Source organism: Hylobates moloch, unplaced genomic scaffold, assembly GCF_009828535.3.
Source record: "Hylobates moloch isolate HMO894 unplaced genomic scaffold, HMol_V3 SCAFFOLD_5, whole genome shotgun sequence".
In the NCBI taxonomy this organism is placed as follows: domain Eukaryota; kingdom Metazoa; phylum Chordata; class Mammalia; order Primates; family Hylobatidae; genus Hylobates; species Hylobates moloch.
Genome location: NW_026652280.1, coordinates 58,849,065 through 58,870,704, shown reverse-complemented (window position 1 = coordinate 58,870,704; position 21,640 = coordinate 58,849,065). Strand labels below are relative to the sequence as shown.

Sequence of the window (21,640 nt, the reverse complement as noted above, 5' to 3'; positions counted from 1 at the left end):
ATTCTCTGGCCACATTTCTCTGTAATCAAATTAGAATTCTAAATTAGAGCTGCGAAAGGATAGCTTAAAAAAAGGCAAATATATGAAAACATAAAAATGCATTTCCCAGGAGTTAAAGAAGAAATCATAATGGAAATTCCAAATTTGTAATAAATGTATATCAAAATTGTAATTATAGGAAGAATTACATGTCAGAAGTGTGTGTTGCAAATAAAGGGAGATGTAAAGGGACAGTTAAAGCTTCATAGACATTAATGGAAAAAATGTCAAGAAAGAGTGACAAATTGAGCGTTCAACTCAAGAAGTTAGAAAAAGTACAAAATAAAGCTCAAGAAAATGGAAGTAATAATAGCACAACTTAGTGAAATAAACTATAAAACATATCAGCAAAACTGAAAGTTATTTGAAAAGAAAATGTTGTAAAAAGAAATCCAGAGCCTGTGCAAGGAAAATGAAAAGATACCAGCAAACAATATTAACAGTAAAAATTGACATAGAGATATTTGAAATGATTAAGAGGATATTATGAACAACTTCTACGAATAAATTTTGAAGCCTAATAAAATGGGAATTCTTTAGAATATTTTAATGACCAAAATAGACTCTCAAAAAAAAAAATAGAAAACCAAATAAATGAACAACCATTAAAGAAATACCAGCCAGAATGACACTTTTTGAATGACATCAGGCCCAGAGGTTTTTTAGGCACATCTTATCAACACTTCAAAGAATAAATAATTTCTACCATAAATGAAAATTTTCAGAAGTTAGAAAAAGAGAAGCCCCCCAGTTCATTATGTAAGATTATAACTTAAAATCCCAATAAGGACAGAACAAGGAAAAATGTGTATATATATTTGTCTCACATATAAATAGAATGTTTTCTACTTATAGAAATAGAAAATGTTTTATAAACTCACAAATTAAATGAAGTAGTTATTTTTTTTTAAATAGAGACATACAGTTTATCCTAGGAATGTAAGTATGGTTCATCAGAAAGATGAATATAATGCCAGATTAACAACAGATTGGCTGGGTGTGTTGGCTTACGCCTGTAATCCCAGCACTTTGCAAGGCCAAGGCCGGAGGATTGCTTGAGCCCAGGAGTTCAAGACCAGCCTGGGCAACACAGCAAGACCATGTCTGAAAAAAAAAAAAAAAAAAACAGATTAAAGATTTTTAAGATCTGTAGGATCATCTCAGAAGCCAAGAAAATTCAATAAAATCTAATATTCAATACAAAAAGTAGAAAGGAATGTTCTCTGAGTTGATAAAAGGACTGATTTTAAAAACCCTATTGCAAACATCATACACAATTATGAAACTTTAAAAAGTATTCCCATTAAATCCAAAAAGAAGACATGGATGGACACTAACCATATTTCTGTTCAACACCGTCCTGGAGGATCTAACCATTTCAATAAGAGAAAAAAACAAAAAAGGAGTAAGAGTTATAAATATTGGAAAGAGTAAACTATCCCCATTTGAAGACAATATAATTGTCTACAGAGAAAAAATCCAAGAGAACCAAGAAACTGTTAGAACTAATGAAACTTCAGCAAGATTGCAAGAGAAACATCAATAGTGTTCTTATAAACCAGTAATCAATTACATGTTATTCAGAATAGCAGTGAAAGCTCTCCAATACCTAGGCGTAATCTTCATAGAGAAACATTACAAAAATGGAGCAGTGTTTCTACATTTATAGATACAGACCCAGTGCCCCGTCTCCCCAGATTTATTGATTAAGTATATTTTGAGTCAGTATCTAAATGGGTTTTTTAAGTTATACCCAAAGGAATATAAATTGTTTTATTATAAAGACCAAGTGGGTTTTTTCATGGGAACTCAAAAAGTTAGTCTTAATATTTCTATGGAAAAGCAAAGAGCCAAGAGTAAGAAAAATAGGAAGAGAGCGGGAACACTTGCTGTGTCAGATATTAAGACCTATACAGCAATAGTAATTAGGGCAGGTAATTATTAGTACTAGTATACAGAAGAAGAAAACTAAAACAATAGAAAGTCCAAATTGTAGAAAAGGTTAATATACAAAAGAGATTGCATTATAAACTAGAGAGGAAAGGATGAATTATTTATTTATTTATTTTGAGACAGAGTTTCACTCTTATTGCCCAGGCGAGTGCAATGGCGCCATCTTGGCTCATCGCAACCTTCACCTCCTGGGTTCAAGTGATTCTCTTGCCTCAGCCTCCCGAGTAACTGGGATTACAGGCATGTGCCACCATGCCCGGGTAATTTTATATTTTTAGTAGGGACAAGGTCTCCATGTTGGTCAGGCTGGTCTCAAACTCCCAATCTCAGGTGATCTGCCTGCCTCAGCCTCCCAAAGTGCTGGGATTACAGGTGTGAGCCACCAGGCCTGGCCTATTCTTAATAAATGTTGCTTGGACAATTCATTATCCATATGGAAAAATTAAAATTCACAGTCTATACCTCAGTACAGTCAATTCTAGGTTAATCAATTCCAGGTTAATTGAAAGTATGAGAAAAGCAAGACTTTTAAACATTTAGAAGAAAACATGAAATATGTACATTTGGAGTAGGGAGAGATTTCTTGAGCTACAAAAAGCACAAATTGTGAGGGAAAAATATCAATTTAAGATTTAAGATTTAATATTAAGATGTAAAAGTCTTGAATAGTAAAAGATACCATAGGCAAAGTAAAAAGACAAGGCATAGACTAGGAGAAGATTATTTGTCACCTATATAACCGGGAAAAATGAGTATTCAAAATATTCCATTGATAAAAGACAACCAAATGGAAAACTGAAAAGATGATAAGAAAAAGTAATTTAAAGTTGTAGAAAACCGAATCGTGAACGAGCTTATAAAAGTTGCTAAGCATCTCTAGTGCAGATAAAATGATGAGATAACCATTTCACACCTAGCAAACTGGCCAAAATTGAAAAGTCTAACAATACTAGTATTGGCAGAGATGTGGGAAAATGAGAACTTTTATACACTGTTGAAATATAAATTGAATCAACCACTTTGCAGAATACTTTTGTAAAAACTAGTGAAGTTAAAATTTGTTCCTAAATATGGCCCCCTACACAGGACCCACATACACAAGGAAATCTCTAAGAAGATTCACTGTACCATTGTTTGTAAATGATATATTTGTAAATGAAAGTTTAGAAACAGTATCAATGTTCACAAGCAGAAGACTGGGTGATAAGATAATTTTATGTGACAGTTCTATAAAGCACTGAAAATGGATTAATTATAGCAGGGGTTGGCAAATCTGGCCTATCATCTATTTTTGTAGATAATTTTTATTGGGCCAGGTACAGTGGCTGTAATCCCAGCACTTTGGGAGGCCAAGGCAGGAGGATTGCTTGAAACCAGGAGTTTGAGACCAGCCTGAGCAACAAAGTGATACCCCCATCTCTACAAAAAAATTTTAAAATGAGGTGAGTGTGGTGGCATATGCCTGTAGTCCCAGCTACAGGGGAGGCTGAGGCAGGAGAATCGCTTGAGCCCAGGAGGTCAAGGCTGCAGTGAGCCATATTCATGCTCCTGCATTCCAGTCTGGGTGACAGAGTCAGATCCTATCTCAGAAAACAATAAATAAGAATAATAATTTTTATTGGAACACAGCCACCCTCATTCATTTAGATTGTCTCTGACTGCTTTTTCTCTGTAACAGCAGAGAGAAAGAGTTGTGACAGAGTTATATAGTCCATAAAGCCTAAAATAGTTTCTGGCTGGTCCTTAAAAGATTTGCCAATCCCTGAACTAGAACAACATGTATTAAGATGGGTAAATTTCAAACATAGTGTTATATGAAAATAGCAAATTGCAGAATAGCACATACTGTGTAGAGTTTGAAACAATGCAAAGTACATCCATATATTATGTATAGATGTTTATATATGTAGTAATATAAAATGTGTATAAAAATCCTAACCGTGACATACATGGTAGTGGTTACCATAGTAGAGGGAGGGAGGGAAATAGGAGTGGGGAGGTTATAGAGGGAGCTTCAACAGTGTCTATGATATTCTGTTTCTTTAACAGATATGTAACAAGTAAAAATGTTAGGATTTTATATGTAACTGGGTAGTGGGTACATGAATGTTGTATTACTTAACTATACCTGTTTGAACATTTAAAATATTTCATAATTTAAAAATTGGATAATTTGATCTCAGCTGATGTGTTATGACAATTGGTAAGATTTTAATGAGAATGTTCTGAATATTTTGTTTTCTAGCACACATTTTTTATGTATTTTGTGTTAAATTGATAGAAATGGAAGATTTCATACAGTTTAATTTTACCCAGGAATATTATTTATATGTAAAATTGATTGACAAAAAGGCATGTAAGGATGACTAAAATGAAAAGCATGAGCCTTTTTAGGTTTAGAATATCGGGAAAACTGAGGCCTGAGCTAAGATGTGCCATAAAAGCCAAGGACAGTAGCCTAGTCCAATGATGTATGCCTGAAGTTCCAGCTATTTAGGAGACCAGGGCGGGAGGATCACTTGGGCCCAGGAGTTCAAGTTCAGCCTGGGCAACATAGCGAGACCCTTCTGTACTAAATACATACATACATACAGCTAAGGATAATAAAAGCCCTTTGCTCAAGATACAAAGACATTTACAAAGAAACATTTGGGCCAGGCATGATGGCCTACACCTGTAATCCCAGCACTTTGTAAGGCTGAGGCTGAAGGATTGCTTGAAGCCAGGAGTTGAAAACAGCCTGGGCAACAAAGTGAGACTCTGTCTCTACAAAAAATTTAAAAGAAAAAAATTAGCTGGGCATTGTGGCATACGCCTGTGGTCCTAGCTACTCAGGAGGCTGAGGGGAGAGAATTGCTTGAGGCCCTGAGTTCAAGGCTGCAGTGAGCTATGATGGTGCCATTGCACTCCAGCCTGAGAAACAGAGTGAGACCCTGTCTCTAAAAATAATAATAATGAAATGTTTGACCCATGACAGTGTAAATGATACAATTTTTTAAATAACCAAAGAAAAATGGAACTAGATAGTAGATATTATGAAAGAAAGGGTACAGTTGAGTGTATTAGTTTTACTCTCAGCTGTGTCACTAACTAGCTGTGTAACCTTGCCTAGGTAGTTTTAACTTTTCTGGACCTAGTTTCCTTAAGTATAATGTGAAGCAGTTAGCTTGAATCACATAAGGTCCTTTCCACCCCTGATTCAGTGTTTTGTTGACTCCTATTTTCAATCCATTGTTTCTATCGAGGAAAATCTTTCAACATAAAAAAATAAAATGAACAGCTAGTAAACATCACCTAGCCACTTTGGTTCATCTCTTTAAGCTAGGGGTTCACATCTCTATGCCAGATGTATTGAACTGTGTACTTTGGTCCTTCAAATAGGCCAGTCTCTTATTTGGCTCCCCATCTTGCTCCCCTGTCCCCCAACCCCCACTCTCCACCTTTAGATTTGTTCCTTGTTGAGAGTTTAGATGCTGCTTTCTCCAGGAAGCCTTCCTAGAGTTGCTTGGGCAAATGGATGTTGGAGCCTCTCATTGAATTAGCCAACACTGGAGAACAGCTTTTGTGGAGGAAATTGATGTTTTACTTTGTTCATGAAATCCGATCAAGTGTCAGTTGAACATTCAAGTAGAGATGTGTAATAGGTTGTCGAGTATACAAATCTGGAGATTAGGAAGAAGATCTAGGTTGAGAGTATAGTTGTAGGAGTTACCAGTTTATAAATGGTAATTCAGACTGTAGAGTATATGAAATGAGCTAAAGGGGAGAGTGTAGATTCAGAAGAGAAGAAAATACTGAATCAAATCCTGAAGAAAACCCACGTTTAAGGGAGAAAGAAGGGACAAGAGGAGAAGATTGAAGAGTAACCTGTGAGATTAGAGAAAAACTAGAAAAGCATGCACTCATGGAAGCCAAGCATATCAAGTAGGATGAGGACAGTAAAGAGTGTTCACAGGATTTAACAACAAATAAGTCATTGGTGATCTTGACAAAACACTTTCTTCCCCCTCCCCAAGACGGAGTCTTGCTCTGTTGCCCAGGCTGGAGTGCAGTGGCATGGTCTGGGCTCACTGCAACCTCCGCCTCCCAGGTTTAAGCTATTCTCCTGCCTCAGCCTCCAGAGTAGCTGGAATTACAGGGCGTGCACTACCACGCCCCGCTAATTTTTTTTTTTAAATAGAGACGGGGGTTTCACCATGTTGGCCAGGCTGGTCTCGAACTCCTGATCTCGTGATCCGCCCGCCTTGGCCTCCCAAAGTGCTGGGATTACAGGCATGAACCACCACGCCCAGCCGACAAAACCACTTTCAATGGATTAGCTGATGAGGTGGTCAGATGATAGCAGGTTGAGGGGCTGATTGGCAACAGTGCCTATAGTCAATTATTTTAAGAAGCTTTGCTGTTAAAGGGTGAGGTGAGAATGTGGGAGATTTTTGAGGGAGCTTTTTCAATGCTTATGGAAAGGAGCTTGGAAAGAAGAGGTTGTAGATCCAGAAACCAGGGCAGTTAGTTGATGGAACTCAGTTGTTAGGGATATTGGGATTCCAGATGGAAGGTAATCCAGATGGAATACCTTTAGCCGTGAAGGAGTTGTGACAGAAGGAAATGAAGTGAACAAAGGTGTGGGTGCAGCTGATTTGTCATTTTGGGGGCCAAGAAGTGAAATGCTTTCCAATTTAATTTTTCTCCTCATTGAAGGCAAAAGTAGTTATCTACTGAAAGTGAGAAGGGGTGGTAAGGTAGTATTTTTGCTAAGTGGAAAGGGTTTGAAATCATTACTGTGAAGAATAGGAGAGAGAATGGCCTTGAAGAATAAAGAAAGATTGCTGATTAAAAACAGATGTTTAAGGTGGAGACAACATACCAGTGGTGCCCTCTGCATAGCTGTGTAATTTGGTATATTCACTCAGGCACCTCACTTTCAGCCGAGATTGGAAGCCTGAGGGTTGGCACAGAGAAGGTGACTAACAGTTGGTTTATTCAAGGTTGCTGTTTGCTCACTAGACATGACAGAAGAAATATGGGACAAGTGTGTTGAGGAAGTTGGCAAGAAAATGGCCAAAGAGATTAACCATGAAGTCTAGACCAGGAGTTGGCAGACTATCGCCTACAGGCCAAATCTGGCCTACCACCTGTGTTGGTTGTTTTTGGTGATTTTGGTTTTTTTTCTCCCCCTTACGTTTTAGATGTTTAAATACCTACATAATATCCATTATATGTCTCTTAGCCCACATAACCTATTAATAAAAATATTTACTATTTGACACTTCAAGAAAAAGTTTGCTGACTCCTTATCTAGACTAAAACAGGATTATAATAAAATAGGATGGCACTAACAGGCAGAGAATAGATGGGTCAAGGGCCTTAAAGTCTCGGTAAGATCCAAATATTAGGTATATTGGAAGCAACTGAGCAAGAGACCTGGGAAGAATAGAGTCTGTGGTGAGATAGGATTGTGAGTTGAAGACTTCAGATCTGGGGCAGCTGTGAGTGACCCCAGGTCTAGCTGTGGCCACAGTAGTGGGTAGCTGGAGCAGAGATGGGCCTGTCCGTGGAGTTAAGGGCAAGGAACTAACAGCCTGAGTGGAGACAGTCAAGTTGCCCAGGGGCTGGAGGAAGGGAAGGCTGATGGCCAGCCATTCACATTTCCAATTTGGGATAGGAGAGTTAATATAAGTAACAATCAAATATATTCAGTCCTTAAATGTGAGGGAAGCCTGACTGGAAGGCTGATCATTAATTTTTTTTTTTTTTTAAACCTGGAGCCACAGTGTGGAAGGGGTTGCTAGTGAATAGGAAGGCTTGTGTGTGTTAGGTGGCATTAGTAAATGGTACCAACCACGTAAAGCAGAGCCACCAGCACTTGGGACGTTGAACCAAAACCAATCTCCGACGCTTCCAGCTGCCTTACTGGTGATTCATTTAGATGAACGTGGCTTTCCTTTGTTACTGTAGTTTTTGAAGGCAGAACTAGCATGAGTTTGTGGATACAGACTTCAGCTTTCCTTCAGTGTTCTGTGCACACAATCAGAATGACCTTCCTTCGTCGCCGCAGGTTATTCTTACAGCTGGATGGCAGGGTCATTGAAGAAGAACTTCCTCATAAGTGACCTTCAAGTCCTTTCTAATCCAGATTCTGTGATAATACAAGTATGATGCAATTTTCACTAAAAGCTAAAAAAACAAAGCCCATCTAATTAGAGATGATCTTCACCTCTAATTTCTTGTTTATTGTCAAGTAATACCTCTGTTGCAGGCACTTTATAGGGCTACAAAAATGAGTGGTCCCCGTTGATACTGTGCTGTTATCCATATCTTCTTTAGCCATTATTTCTTCATATGTGAGAAAGTAGTAGCTTCAGTTTTACTTTTAAATTTTTTTTTTTTTTTTTAAATTTAGAGTCTTGCTATGTTGTTCAGACTGATCTCGAACTCCTGAGCTCAAGTGATCCTCCTCAGCTTCCTGAGTAGCTGGGACTATAATAGGCTTTGTGCCACCATGCCCAGCTTACTTTTTTCTATTTCTGCCTTATTTTATCCTCATGTCAGGACCACAGATAACAGCATTGTTATCCACCAACAAGAATGTGTCATGGCATAAAACAGTCAAGAAATCTAAATGAAACTTTGACTGGGCTGTCTTTGGGCTTGTGCGGTAATGCCTCACATGCAGTGAACTCTCAACAAATGGTTTTTAAATTGAATTGGAATCTTCCATTTCTATGTTAGCACATTTTATACCTTTAGGCAAAACTTGATTTTAATGTGTTGTTTTCGTATGTGTTTGCTTGTTTCTTGAGTAGCTGATGGATTTACAACTGAGTGACAGTAACTTTCGTCGACACATCCTGTTGCAGTATCTCATTTTATTCCAATATCTCAAGGGGCAGGTCAAATTCAAAAGGTAAGATAATATGGGTAGTAAACAATTTGTAAACAGTAGCCAAGAATAAAAAGGACTTGCTTATGATTTTTCTTACGTATGTGTCCATTTCATGTTAAGGCTGTATCCCTAAAACACATGTATTGCAGCTGATATATTGAAGGCTTTTAGATATTAGGATATTTAAGGAAAAGATGTTAAATATATCTGTCAGTGTGAGTTTTTCCTGCCCAACTCCAGGGCTTGCCAGGAGTTGTCGTCTTTATTGGCAGGTGGAGGTCTCTGTTCCAAACTTCCGTCATTCCCTTCTCACCTCCCTCAGACCTCCTTCAAAGCTGATTTGCAGACTATGCCAGTAATACATCTCTCACAAGGTGTGGAGCTCTGTAGGACATTCAAGCTAAAAGATGCAAAGAAAATCTTTAAGCAAAAAGGAGTTCATTTATTTGGGGTTTCACAAAACCTCATTAGGCTCTCTACTATCTATCTAAATACTTCCATCCATTTCCTCCCGTCCTGTCCATAACTGAAGGTGGAGCCCACTGTTACTTAACGGTATTTGTGTTAAGGACACTGAGCAATGCAGTATTAGTTGTATAATGATTTTACTACCTGCTGGATTTGAATCCCAGGCTTGTCATTTGCTGGCTGCAGTGCACCTCTTTCAGACTTGTAATTTTAAGGTAGTAGCACATGGTAAACACTCAAAAAATGTTATTTCTTATCCTTCTATCTATTTTGGAGGTTTGGTATAGCATCGTAGGAAGATCAGGGACTTTGGAGTGAGACGTAGGTTTGAATTAAAGCTTTATGGCCTTGGGCAAATCAGTGAGTCACTATAGTCTCTGTTTAATATGTACATGTACTTGTTCCAAGAATTCAATGAATAATGTACGTAAAGTGTTCAGATCCTAGCCGTCAATATTTATTGGATGTCTTTAAATCACCTAGTGCATTATGAGAGCTCAGTTAGTGGCAGCTATTAACAATTTGGGTTTGGCTGTTGCCTTTTCTAGGGTTTGGGTGTTTTTATTCGTTGTATTTTGAATGAATCTTAATGTAGTATGCCATACTGAATGTGCATCATGTATACATATATCTTAATATCAAATCAGAGGTTTTCGTTTCACACTCAGCTTATTTTAGGAAACATTTATTGCTCTGTTCATAGTGAATGTGATTGATTAATTGAATGTTTTATTCCCTGCATATGCTTTATTCCCTGCATATGCTTTTATGTCTTCAGTACCAACCGTCTTGAGGAAGAAGTGCAAGAATTTTCTCTTATAATCCTCTCATTTGTGACTATTCTTGTCTTGGAAATTTTTGACACTATCCACAGTATAGTTACATGTTACATGCCTTGTGTTTTTTAAACCTTAAAGTTGAATATGCATTGCTGTAACTCAAGCATGCTTTCATTGCTTTGTTCCCTAGTTCAAACTATGTTTTAACTGATGAACAATCACTTTGGATTGAAGATACTACAAAATCAGTTTATCAAGTAAGTTCAACACGCAACAAACCCATGATTGAAAAAATGGAAATTTAGGATTTTCTTTGTTTCAGCCCCAAATAGGAAAATAAGGATAAAGTTAAGCTCAGGTACAAGACCACAAACACTCCTTGGTTCTCTGCCTACAAACCACTCCTATGATGCAGAAAGTTGTTGAAAGCTTAGTATATTCTTTCTAATCACAGCTACTATCTGAAAACCCCCCCGATGGAGAAAGATTTTCAAAGATGGTAGAGGTATGTGTTTTTTATGTTTACATCCTCTTCTTAGCACGAAATAGAACTTCAGAGGATTCCATTAACCAAAATGTAATCGCTTTGTTTTTCCCAGCATATATTAAACACTGAAGAAAACTGGAACTCGTGGAAAAATGAAGGTTGCCCAAGTTTTGTGAAAGAAAGGTAAATACTCATCACAAGAACGATGAGAAAGGCTTTTGAAAATATGCTCCGATATGATTATAGCATGTAAAGATACATATATATATTTCATATACAAAATGTAAGTTGAACTCTGTAAAAGAGTACAACCACTTTGATTTACCTCTGTATTTTTTAAACCTCATAAATTTCTTGCCATTAAATTCCTGGAACAAACATCTTATTATTGAGAAGAATACTGTGTATCTACTCCGGGTAATTTGCCGTATAATGTGGCATTTTTGTCTTATATCTGATAATTGTTCTATCATAATATGAAGTTTTCGTTTTGTTTTTTTTTTTTTTTTTTTTTGAGATGGAGTCTCACTCCATCACCCAGGCTGGAGTGCAGTGGCGTGATCTCGGCTCACCGCAGCCTCTGCCTCTTGGGTTCAAGCGATTCTCATGCCTTAGCCTCCTGAGTTGCTGGGATTACAGGCGCCTACCACCATGCCTGGCTAATTTTTGTATTTTTAGTAGAGACAGGGTTTCACCATGTTGGCCAGGCTGGTCTCGAACTCCTGACCTCAGGTGATCCACCTACCTCAGCCTCCCAAAGTGCTGGGATTACAGGCATGAGCCACCATGCCCAGCCAGTTTTCATCTTTTTTAAGAGGAAAACAATAACTAAATCTTCTTTTACATTAAACATTCTTCTATTGCTGTTATCCATTTGTAATTCAAAAAATAGCGTATGTTTTGTTCACCACAGAACATCAGATACCAAACCTACGAGAATAATTCGGAAGAGAACAGCACCCGAGGACTTCCTAGGGAAAGGACCCAGCAAAAAGATTCTGATGGGAAAGTAGGTGAACTTGTCTTCATGTGGGATGTTCTTAGTTATTTTTATATTTTGAAGATGTTACTATAAGAACTCTCCATCCAAAATATAGTATGAATTTGTGTTTGGTACACACATAGCTAGCCAACACAAACCGCACTCTCTATACTGCCCATTGTGTGAGTTCATGCACCAGATAAACCTTCATTTTGTCTCCAGCTTCTGAAATCTGTCTCTAGGCTGTGCCATTTTTTCCATTTCAGACAGTAGAATTGTTTAGATTCTAGTTGTTGCAAGGTACCATAATCCTTGAGTTCTCTTACCTTCCAGTTAACTATTCATTGCTTTATATTGTGCTTGAATATTTTTAGAAAAAACTGATTATATCATTATCATTAGTCATGATTAATGATTATGTGCTCATATAGAGAATAATTTTAGGTATTTTAAATACCAAAAATTATCGAGAAAAGTAAAACTCATACTATCAACATCCCCAAATCCACTGTACATTGTATTGTTTTTCTATTCAGTTTCAAGGCACATGAGGATGGTGTCCATAAAAAATGTATTTATTTCTGTGTCTGTTTTGTAGTGAGGAGTTAACAAGGCTTTGGAATCTTTGTCCTGATAATATGGAAGCCTGTAAATCAGAGACAAGGCAAGTTGAACATTTTTCAAATGAAGTGTTGCTTTTGTCAAGTGTTGAGTAGAATGGAGCCTTTTCTCAGCTATGATCGGAGCTCAAACAAAATTTAAAAGTTTATTGTGGTTGACTTTTGGCACAGCAGAGTATAACTTCCCACCATAAAACTCCTCAAAGTGGCCGAGCACGGTGGCTCATGCCTGTAATCCCAGCACTTTGGGAGGCCGAGGCAGGCGGATCACAAGGTCAGGAGATCAAGACCATCCTGGCTAACACGGTGAAACCCCGTCTCTACTAAAAATACAAAAAATTAGCTGGGTGTGGTGGTGGGCGCCTGTAGTCCCAGCTACTCGGGAGGCTGAGGCAGGAGAATGGCGTGAACCTGGGAGGCAGAGCTTGCAGTGAGCCGAGATTGTGCCACTGCACTCCAGCCTGGGCAACACAGCGAGACTCCCGTCTCAAAAAAAAAAAAAAAAAAAAAAAAAAAAAAAAAACTCCTCAAAGTGCTGATAAAATAATTTTAGAAATCACAAAAAAATAAAGATTCACAAAAGGAATCAAAACTACAAACAAAGGAGTAAGCCTATGAACTGATACGGTTCTAGGGCAGCAGTACTAATGATTCCCAGCTTTGAGAACCAGGGAACTTGGGTTTTAATAGTCACAAAAGTTCATTGAACTTGCAAAATGGTTAAGTTTAATAGCAGTCTAGACATAGGTAAAGTAAAAATTAATGGGTTAATGATTAAGAAATCACCCAGAAAGCAATACAGAAGGAGCAGAGTTAGAAACGATGACTTAATGATAGTTGAGGAGGTCCAGCAAACATCTGATGGCAGAAAGAAATAATAGAGAATGGGAAAGAGGCAGTAATTGAGTTAATTATTAAGAATAGGCATGAATTCATAGGTTCAAGAAGTATAATACTTAAGGAGGATAAACCAAATAAATCCATATCTCTGTACATGATAATAAAGTCACCAGAGAGAAAAAACAGACAACCTACAAAGGAGTAAAGTTAAACAGTTGACTTCAAGAACAACAAATCAGAAGACAGTGGAATGAGTGCTTGAAAATGTCTTTCACATTTTCTATTATTTCTGTCTGCCATTAGATGTTTGCTGGACCTCCTCAGCTATCATTAACTCATCGTTTCCAACTCTTGCTCCCTCTGTATTGCTTTCTGGGTGATTTCTTAATCATTAATCCATTAATTCTTACTTTTCCTATGTCTAGACTGCTGTTAAACCTGCCCGTTTTGTAAATTCAATGACTATATTTTCTCATTTCTAGAAGTATTATTTGCTTTTTCAACATTTCAACTCAAAAATTCTGTAACAAGTTAAACAGTTGTGGTTAATTGAGTGATTGACTAAAACTATGAGAAATTACCAACAGTCCCTAGTAAAAAAGCTGTCTTAAGGAAACTGAACCCAGAAAGGAGTAAATTGCAGAAAGGATTACTGTGCAGACACTTTGGTAAACATGAAGAAATCTGAATAAATCTTATCAATAATTCACTGTTATAAAATAGTAATAATTATTATTTAGGGTTATTTTAAAAGGTAAACTTGCTAAAAGTGACATGTAAGACAAGAAGGGGTGGTCAGAATTAAAGAATATTATGGTTTAAGTCAAACATGCTTGTAAAGTATGTGAAAGAAATGGAATATGTAATTTTTAAATAAATTGAGGGGTAAAGAAGGTAAATACAGAAAATTTAAGCAAATAAATTAGAAGGTAGGAGAGGAGAAAAAAAACACAGAAAACACAACAGAAAGTACAAAACAGTATGGTTAAATTCAAATATAAATGGAAATGGACTTTCTGGCTCAAAGACAGAAATTGGTGTTATAGTTTAAAGATCCATTGGCCGGGTGCGGTGGCGCACACCTGTAATCCCAGCACTTTGGGAGGCCGAGACGGGCGGATCATGAGGTCAGGAGATAGAGACCATCCTGGCTAACACGGTGAAACCCCATCTCTACTAAAAATACAAAAAATTAGCCAGGTGTGGTGGCAGGCGCCTGTAGTGTCAGCTACTTGGGAGGCTGAGGCAGGAGAATGGCATGAACCTGGGAGGCAGAGCTTGCAGTGAGTCGAGATTGTACCACTGCACTCCAGCCTGGGCGACAGAGCGAGACTCCATCTCAAAAAAAAAAAAAAAGATCCATCTATATGTTTATAAGAAATATACCTTAAAAGTAAAGATATGGAAAGGTTGAAACTGAAAGAACTTTTAAAAGATGTAATTTTTAAAAGGCAGTTATATTGATATCAGGCAGAAAAGGCTTAAAAGCAGAAAGCATTATTAAAAATAAAGGCAATCATTGCATAAAGATGAAAGGAAAAAATAGAAATATACACATTTTAAACTTTATTTTCTAAGAATGTGTTCTCAAAAATTTGACAAAATTCGAATGAGAAGTTGACTCAGGGTGAGTTTTCACCATCCACCACACAGAAAACCTACCATCTAGTAGGATTTTGACAGACCTTTCTCAGAATTTAATAAATTTGGTGGAAAAAAACTTAGTGTAATACATTTAGAATTTAACAAAATAATTAACAGGCTTGGTCTTACAGAAACCACAAGTTTTTGTAAATTATATGTGAATAGCAAAAGCAAAAATACTTAAAACTCCTTTAAACACACTTCTAAATAACCCTGGAATCAAAGAAGTCACAATGGAAATTAGAAAATGTAGAGCTAAATGATAATGAAAACACTACATGTTCAGACTTTGAGATCTAACTCAATAGAACACAGAAGAGAAATGTATAGCCTTAAGTGTTTACACTTTCAAAAAGAATGAAATCTAAAAACCAAGCTAAGTAAGAGTCTGACCCTGAGAGTCATTCAGAAGAAAAGTAAACTCATAGAAGTAGAAAGTAAAATAAGATTGGAAATCAGTAAAATAGCCAACAAACAATGGAGAAGATCAACAAAATCAAGATTTTTTTTTAAGACCAGGAAAAATAGATAAAATTCTAGCATGATTGATTCCTGCCAAATCGATGAGAGTAAATCAACCCAGTAGAAAAATGGACAAAGGAATAGTCAGATTCAGAAGTAGAAACCTTAATAAACCTCTGAGAAGATGTGGAACTTCACTAGTAACTGGAGTACAGTTAAAAACTACAGCAAGCAGTTTTCACAGCTGAGAGATTCCGTAATTTAAAAATCCCCAGATTTTATAAGAATTATGGATAAAAATAATTTGCCAGTGCTGCTGGTAGGAGTCTAATGGCACACTCACTCTATCTGAATGTTAAAGATGTCTGTGCCCTGCTAGTAGGTGTGTTGATCAGAATAGTGTTTTTAAAAACTAAGTTTGAGAATCATTGGTGGCTTGTAAAGTCAATTTAGTAATTTCAACTAGCATTTTTTAAATGAAATAGGAAATATACTTTTGTGAAACATTAGCTTTACTTATATATATCTGGTACATATGTTTGCATATATGTGTGTACTGGGTTGCAGTGTAAAAGGAATTTCTTACTGTGGGTTGCAGTGGAAGTTTGAAGGCCCAGTGCCTAAAGAAATCAGTTCATCTACAAGGAGACAGGTGCAAGAATGTTCATTTAACATTATCAGAGCAAAGAGTGGGAAGACAAATATCTCTGGGTAGGACATGGATAACTTGTGGCATGTTCATAAAATGGAATATAGTATCTATAGTATTAGAAAACGAATGGATATTGGGATAGTTTTCTTAAGAGAGCCCATTTTCCTAGTTTTACTCTAGAAGATGTCTTCTGATCCTGAGATCTCATTTCTTTGCTTGACCCTGTATCAAAATTTTATTTCTAAAAACAAATTCAAGAAAGATGCATTTTAAAAATCAACCATGCTACCATGGTAACAATTTAAATAAAAGCTAAAGGTTAAACCCTTGAAATCGTATTATGGTCTGATTATTAGTTTTGGTTTAATTCTGGTTTAAAGAAAAAATAATTCATGGATAGGGACATAATGTAAAAGTTTATTATTTGCTATTCAAATGCTATAAAATCCCCTGGCTGCCCTCTTTGAATAGCAACATTATTTATATATTATAGTGTGTAATTAAAGTATATAATATTATATGTGGTAAATACTATGTAATATTGTTTAGTATTAGACTATCCCCTCTTTATTTATTGTCCTTTTTGAATTTAGTTTTGAGGGTTTTACTTCCTTAAAAGTCTGGAGTTCCCAAGTAATCAAAACTGTAACTAAAAGTATGGGGCCATTAGAATCTTGTCTTGCCACCACTTTATGAGTATTTATTATTAAGAATATATGTCATCCTCACTAGTTATTTTATACTGCTCAGGGAATACATGCCCACTTTGGAGGAATTCTTTGAAGAAGCGATTGAACAGGCAGACCCTGAAAATATGGTTGAAAATGAATATAAGTAAGTAATGTTTCCCATTAGCTCGTTTTAATTTTCTTCAATTTGTTTTTTCCTTAGGAATTGTATGTATACTAGAAAGCTTATTAAGAGAGGCAGTAGATAGAGTAGTGCTTTTTCTCTTAGGTGAGTTTATGTTCCAAGTTCATGTTAGTACACATCCTGATTTCAAAGATTATTCCTGTTAACTAAGCGTGACTTGGAATCACCCTTGTTTCAAAATATAAGAAAAAAAAAACTCCCCCTGACCCCCATTTCTCTCCAACTATTAGTTCTTTTCTCTCTACCCTTCAAAGCACAGTATCTCACAGCAGCTGTTAACCTATCCTGTTCCCTTAATGTTTTCTTCTCTTGGCGTCCATGAGAATCCAAATCCATGGTTCTTCTGTTTGCCCTTTGCCCTCGTTGCCCACTCCACCTCACTTTCCAGTTCAGCCTCCTCATTCTCTGCCTAACTCAAATTTTGGAGTAACATCAGGAATTGGTCTTAGCCTCTTTATCTAGAACCTTCTGGGTGACAACACAGTTTCATGGCTTTAAATAGCAATTGAAGAGTAGTGGTTTAAAGGCAAGAGGCCTCTGGTCAGAATGCATAGGTTTGATCCCCTCTACCACTTACTTACTAGGCAACTAAGGCTAATTTAATAATTGAACCGCCATTTCCCTTTCCTCATCTGTTAAATAGTAACAGTACCCATTTCACAGGGTTATTCTGAGGATTAAATAAGACAGTGCACTTTCAACCCTACAGGGCATGTAGTTAGCACTCAGTATTTGTGACTAGTGTGACCCTGTGACCAGAGTTGTTAATTACTGTGACCTCTTAACTAATCTCTCTAGCTGTGGTCAGTGCTCCATGCATCAGCCAGTGATCTTTAAAATAGTTGTCCAAGTCTAATCTGCTTAAAATCTCCCAGTGAGTGCCTATTCCAAACTCCTTCCCAGGGCCTAAAAGACCTCCTTGGTCTGGCTCATACTCTCCTATGTGGCCATGCCTCCCCTCTGCTTTAACCACAGCAGGCCTGTTGGTCCTCTTTCCCTTTCCCATCAGGACCTTCACACTTTACTGTCTCACTTGCTTGAACCACTTTTCCCCCAAGGTTCCCGTGGCTTTAAGTCCCCCTGGCTGGGAAGCTCTTTCCCTCCCTGGTCTCCTCTTTTGCATTCTCGTGGTTTTTATTTCATGGCACTTACCACTATCCAAATGAGAAGGTGGCACTTACCACCTTCTCATTTCTCATGTTTTCCTCATCCTTATGAAACTGGGTTATACCTTGTGTGTTTATCACAAGCGATGCCTGCCAACACATTCTGCATTACTGTGCCTCAGGTACTCTCCACAGCTCCTGAGTGCCTGGCTCAAAAGTGTTTGTCGATTAAAAGAGTATTAATTTATCACTGTTACATAAGACTAGGTGGACTCATTCCTAAAGTGATAGTTCAAATTATTATCTCCAAAGAGGGTTTTGTGGAGAATAAGAAAAATGATGTGTATAATTGACAGTGAATTTTGAAAATGCCTAAAATAATCAAATTGTTTAAATAGAGATATGTCAGAGAGGAAGGCTCTTAACTGTTTAGGCAAAGCCTCACAGCAGGTGTTAACTTGGGAAGAGTCCCCAGTGTCTACAGGTAGTTTTTGTTAAGTCTTCAGGGGTACCTGCACATCCTAAAGGTAACATATGCTCATTTCTAAGAGGTGACCAAATAAACCAAATTGCTATTCTTAGGGGAGGGAGAGACTTCCAATCCAAAACTCTTAAATGGAATAAATTTGTGATTTGGTTTCTTCTGCAGCATTGCATATTTATGGAGCATTATCTTTAGAATTTCTCTGTATACCACCCTGATCACTGTTATACTTCATTAGGGAACAGTTCACAGATTCCAAATAGCTAGATGGATGATTCCTGTTGTATACATACTGCATCCAGCCAGTACTGCACACACTTGTTGACTTGTTAAAATTAAACAAAATGAACGGAAACTTTGAAAATGTGTTTGCTGCATATGAGCCTGCCTCTTCAGACATTGTTGGTTCCTGTTATTAGTTACATGTGCATCTGTTGGTTTGTTATTATCAGTGGACTACATACCGAAAGTTCTTCAGGAATAAGATTCGAATGAAAAGAATGGTACTTTGAGCTATTTACCTTAAATATAGAATTACACATGGCAGAACTAAGCAGAAGGGAATATAGAAATACAAAACTATAAATTACAAGCCTGACATCTCTTTTGATAGGGCTGTGAACAATTCAAATTATGGTTGGAGAGCCCTGAGACTATTAGCACGGAGAAGCCCTCACTTCTTCCAGCCAACCAACCAGCAGTTTAAAAGTTTACCAGAATATCTTGAAAATATGGTAATAAAGCTAGCCAAGGAATTACCGGTAAGTACCATAGATCAACTTTTCATACCCTTTAGTTGACGTCTTCTTTAAAATTGCTATCACTATGTGAGCAAAAAACTGACAATCATGTGAAAAACCAGTGATCCACAAGCTCCCATGTTTTAGAATGAGGGAAAAACACATTGGAATATACATTTACAGGAAATACATGAGTTGATAAAGTAGTAACTGATAATTTTCTATACAGCATGTAATTTAAAGTTCAACGGGGCTGTGGGTGTGGTGGCTTACGCCTGTAATCCCAGCACTTTGGGAGGCCTAGGCGGGCGGATCACGAGGTCAGGAGATTGAGACCATCCTGGCCAACATGGTGAAACCCCGTCTCTACTAAAATATAAAAAATTAGCCAGGCATGGTGGCACGTGCCTGTAGTCCCAGCTACTCAAGAGGCTGAGGCAAGGGAATTGCTTGAACCCGGGAGGCGGAGGTTGCAGTGAGCCGAGATCTCGCCACTGCACTCCAGCCTGGTGACAGAGCAAGACTCCGTCTCAAAAAAATTAAAGTTCATGATACTTCAGGTAAACTGTTATGCACCTATACACACAGACAAGAATTTTTTCCTGTTTGCCAATGCATTATATTGTCTTTTATTAAAGATAAAAGATAAGAATCAGAAACTTTTAAGGATACTGTTGCTACTGGCTTCCTTGAGGCCGTCTTTACTAAATAAACCCTGGGTATTTGCAAATCCTGGAACTGTGCTTTTCACTGCCTTCCTGCTTCTCATATTGGGGGCGGGGAGTCTTTCCAACTCTGGAGTCTTCCCAAGTTCACTCCTTCTTCAGGTGAAGATAGTCCCACTTAGGATCCTTACCTGACACTGTCATTTAATGCTCTCAGGGGTGAGGTTCTGGCACCCTGTGCTTGGAATCTCACAACCATCCTTATCCAAACAAAGTACCTGTTACCTTACTTCAGAGGCTGGCATTCTTTCAAACATTCTTCTTTCTCATTTTTAGCCTCCTTCTGAAGAAATAAAAACAGGTGAGGATGAAGATGAGGAAGATAATGATGCTTTACTGAAGGAAAATGAAAGTAAGAACTGAATTTTCTTGATTATCTAACAAAATTGAAGAAGATTGGGGTTCTTTGTTGATAGGTACATTATTTAATTTGATCGACTTCTCAACTTCTCCCATTTTATCTCAACTGTTTCTGACTTATAGTGAGGAATTTAAAACATTGCTTAATAATAACTTTAAAAACACTACATTTTATGCAATAAAATTGGGAAGTAATGGTACTTTAAAAGGGAATTAAAATACATTTGAGGGCGACCCATACCCCTGTTAATTATTGGTTATTGGAGGGGGAGCACCTCATTTCAGGGAAAGCCTACATAATTATAACATAGGTAACAGCTTTAGCTTTGATTTTTGACCATGCTTATTAAGAGTGGTATTGAACTTATGGAGAATATAAAAAATAATTGTTTACTTTTAAAATAAAGTCTACTAAAGGTGGTTAATAAAACTCATTGGCCCCACAGCTTTCCATTTCTGTTGTATACTTAGAATTGCACATAATTTATATTCTCTTCATTTTCTAGGTCCTGATGTTCGGCGAGACAAACCTGTAACAGGAGAACAAATAGAGGTATTTGCCAACAAGCTGGGTGAACAATGGAAGATTCTGGCTCCCTACTTGGAAATGAAAGACTCAGAAATTAGGCAGATTGAGTGTGACAGTGAAGACATGAAGATGAGAGCTAAGCAGCTCCTGGTTGCCTGGCAAGATCAAGAGGGAGTTCATGCAACACCTGAGAATCTGATTAATGCACTGAATAAGTCTGGATTAAGTGACCTTGCAGAAAGTCTAACTAATGACAATGAGACAAATAGTTAGCTTCTTTTTTTTTCTTTTTATTAAAACTGTGATAGATTTTGTTACCAAGCAGCATTTGATAAGAGGTCCACTGGTTTTGGTAAACAATAAACATTTTTATAACAATTGTTGTACAGTCGGCTGGTGCTCTAAGAACAATAGAACACATATTGGCTCAAACCAGAGTTTGGGGAGGTTGGGTTGAGATAATGACCTAAACGAAGTGACCTCAAGATCACAAAATATATTTTTGTTAAGTAGATGTATTTATAATGAAGTTAAATAAGCACTATTTAGGGATATGTTGTTTCCTATACCAAATTAGTTTCCTGTGTGCTGTTTGTTAGTAGTTACAAAATTTATCCTGAAATCCCAGAATAACAGACACTTTCTGAAACCATATGACTGCTCTGTTCTCACTTATTCGTGCTTTCAAGCAGAGGATCAACAAATGATGGTTTGTTCTGCCTGCCACGAGTCTTGATCATTAAAATTGTACTGGCACCCAGCTGTGCTCACTCATACTGTCTATGACTCCAGCGACACGATAACAGCAAAGCTAAGGAGCTGCAACACTTTATAGCCTGCAAAGCCTGAAATAATTTACTATCATCTATTTTGTCCATTACAGAAAATGTTTGCCAACTTTAAAAGAAATGAAGTCTAAAACCTCACTTTTCCTTCTAGCCTTACAAAAATTGCCTGACCTCTCAAGACTTACTTAATCACTTCAGGGATTCTTGTGACATTCATTCAAATGAG

The 21,640-nt window shown here is 37.3% G+C and overlaps 1 protein-coding gene across 2 annotated transcripts in view; it reads left to right on the top strand.

Moving 5' to 3' along the window:
- The window catches only part of THOC1 (THO complex subunit 1), a 53,193-nt gene extending 31,915 nt beyond the window's left edge, over positions 1-21,278 (top strand). For both annotated transcript variants that reach the window (XM_058438568.1, XM_032152677.2), the window contains 10 exons: positions 8,796-8,896; positions 10,313-10,379; positions 10,577-10,627; positions 10,722-10,792; positions 11,523-11,618; positions 12,190-12,255; positions 16,560-16,643; positions 18,886-19,033; positions 20,014-20,089; positions 20,604-21,278. In XM_058438568.1, coding sequence (XP_058294551.1) covers positions 8,796-8,896; positions 10,313-10,379; positions 10,577-10,627; positions 10,722-10,792; positions 11,523-11,618; positions 12,190-12,255; positions 16,560-16,643; positions 18,886-19,033; positions 20,014-20,089; positions 20,604-20,899 — 1,056 coding nt within the window. In that variant the 3' untranslated portion in view covers positions 20,900-21,278. The remainder of the gene's footprint in view (positions 1-8,795; positions 8,897-10,312; positions 10,380-10,576; positions 10,628-10,721; positions 10,793-11,522; positions 11,619-12,189; positions 12,256-16,559; positions 16,644-18,885; positions 19,034-20,013; positions 20,090-20,603) is intronic.
- Positions 21,279-21,640: the final 362 nt, after the last annotated feature.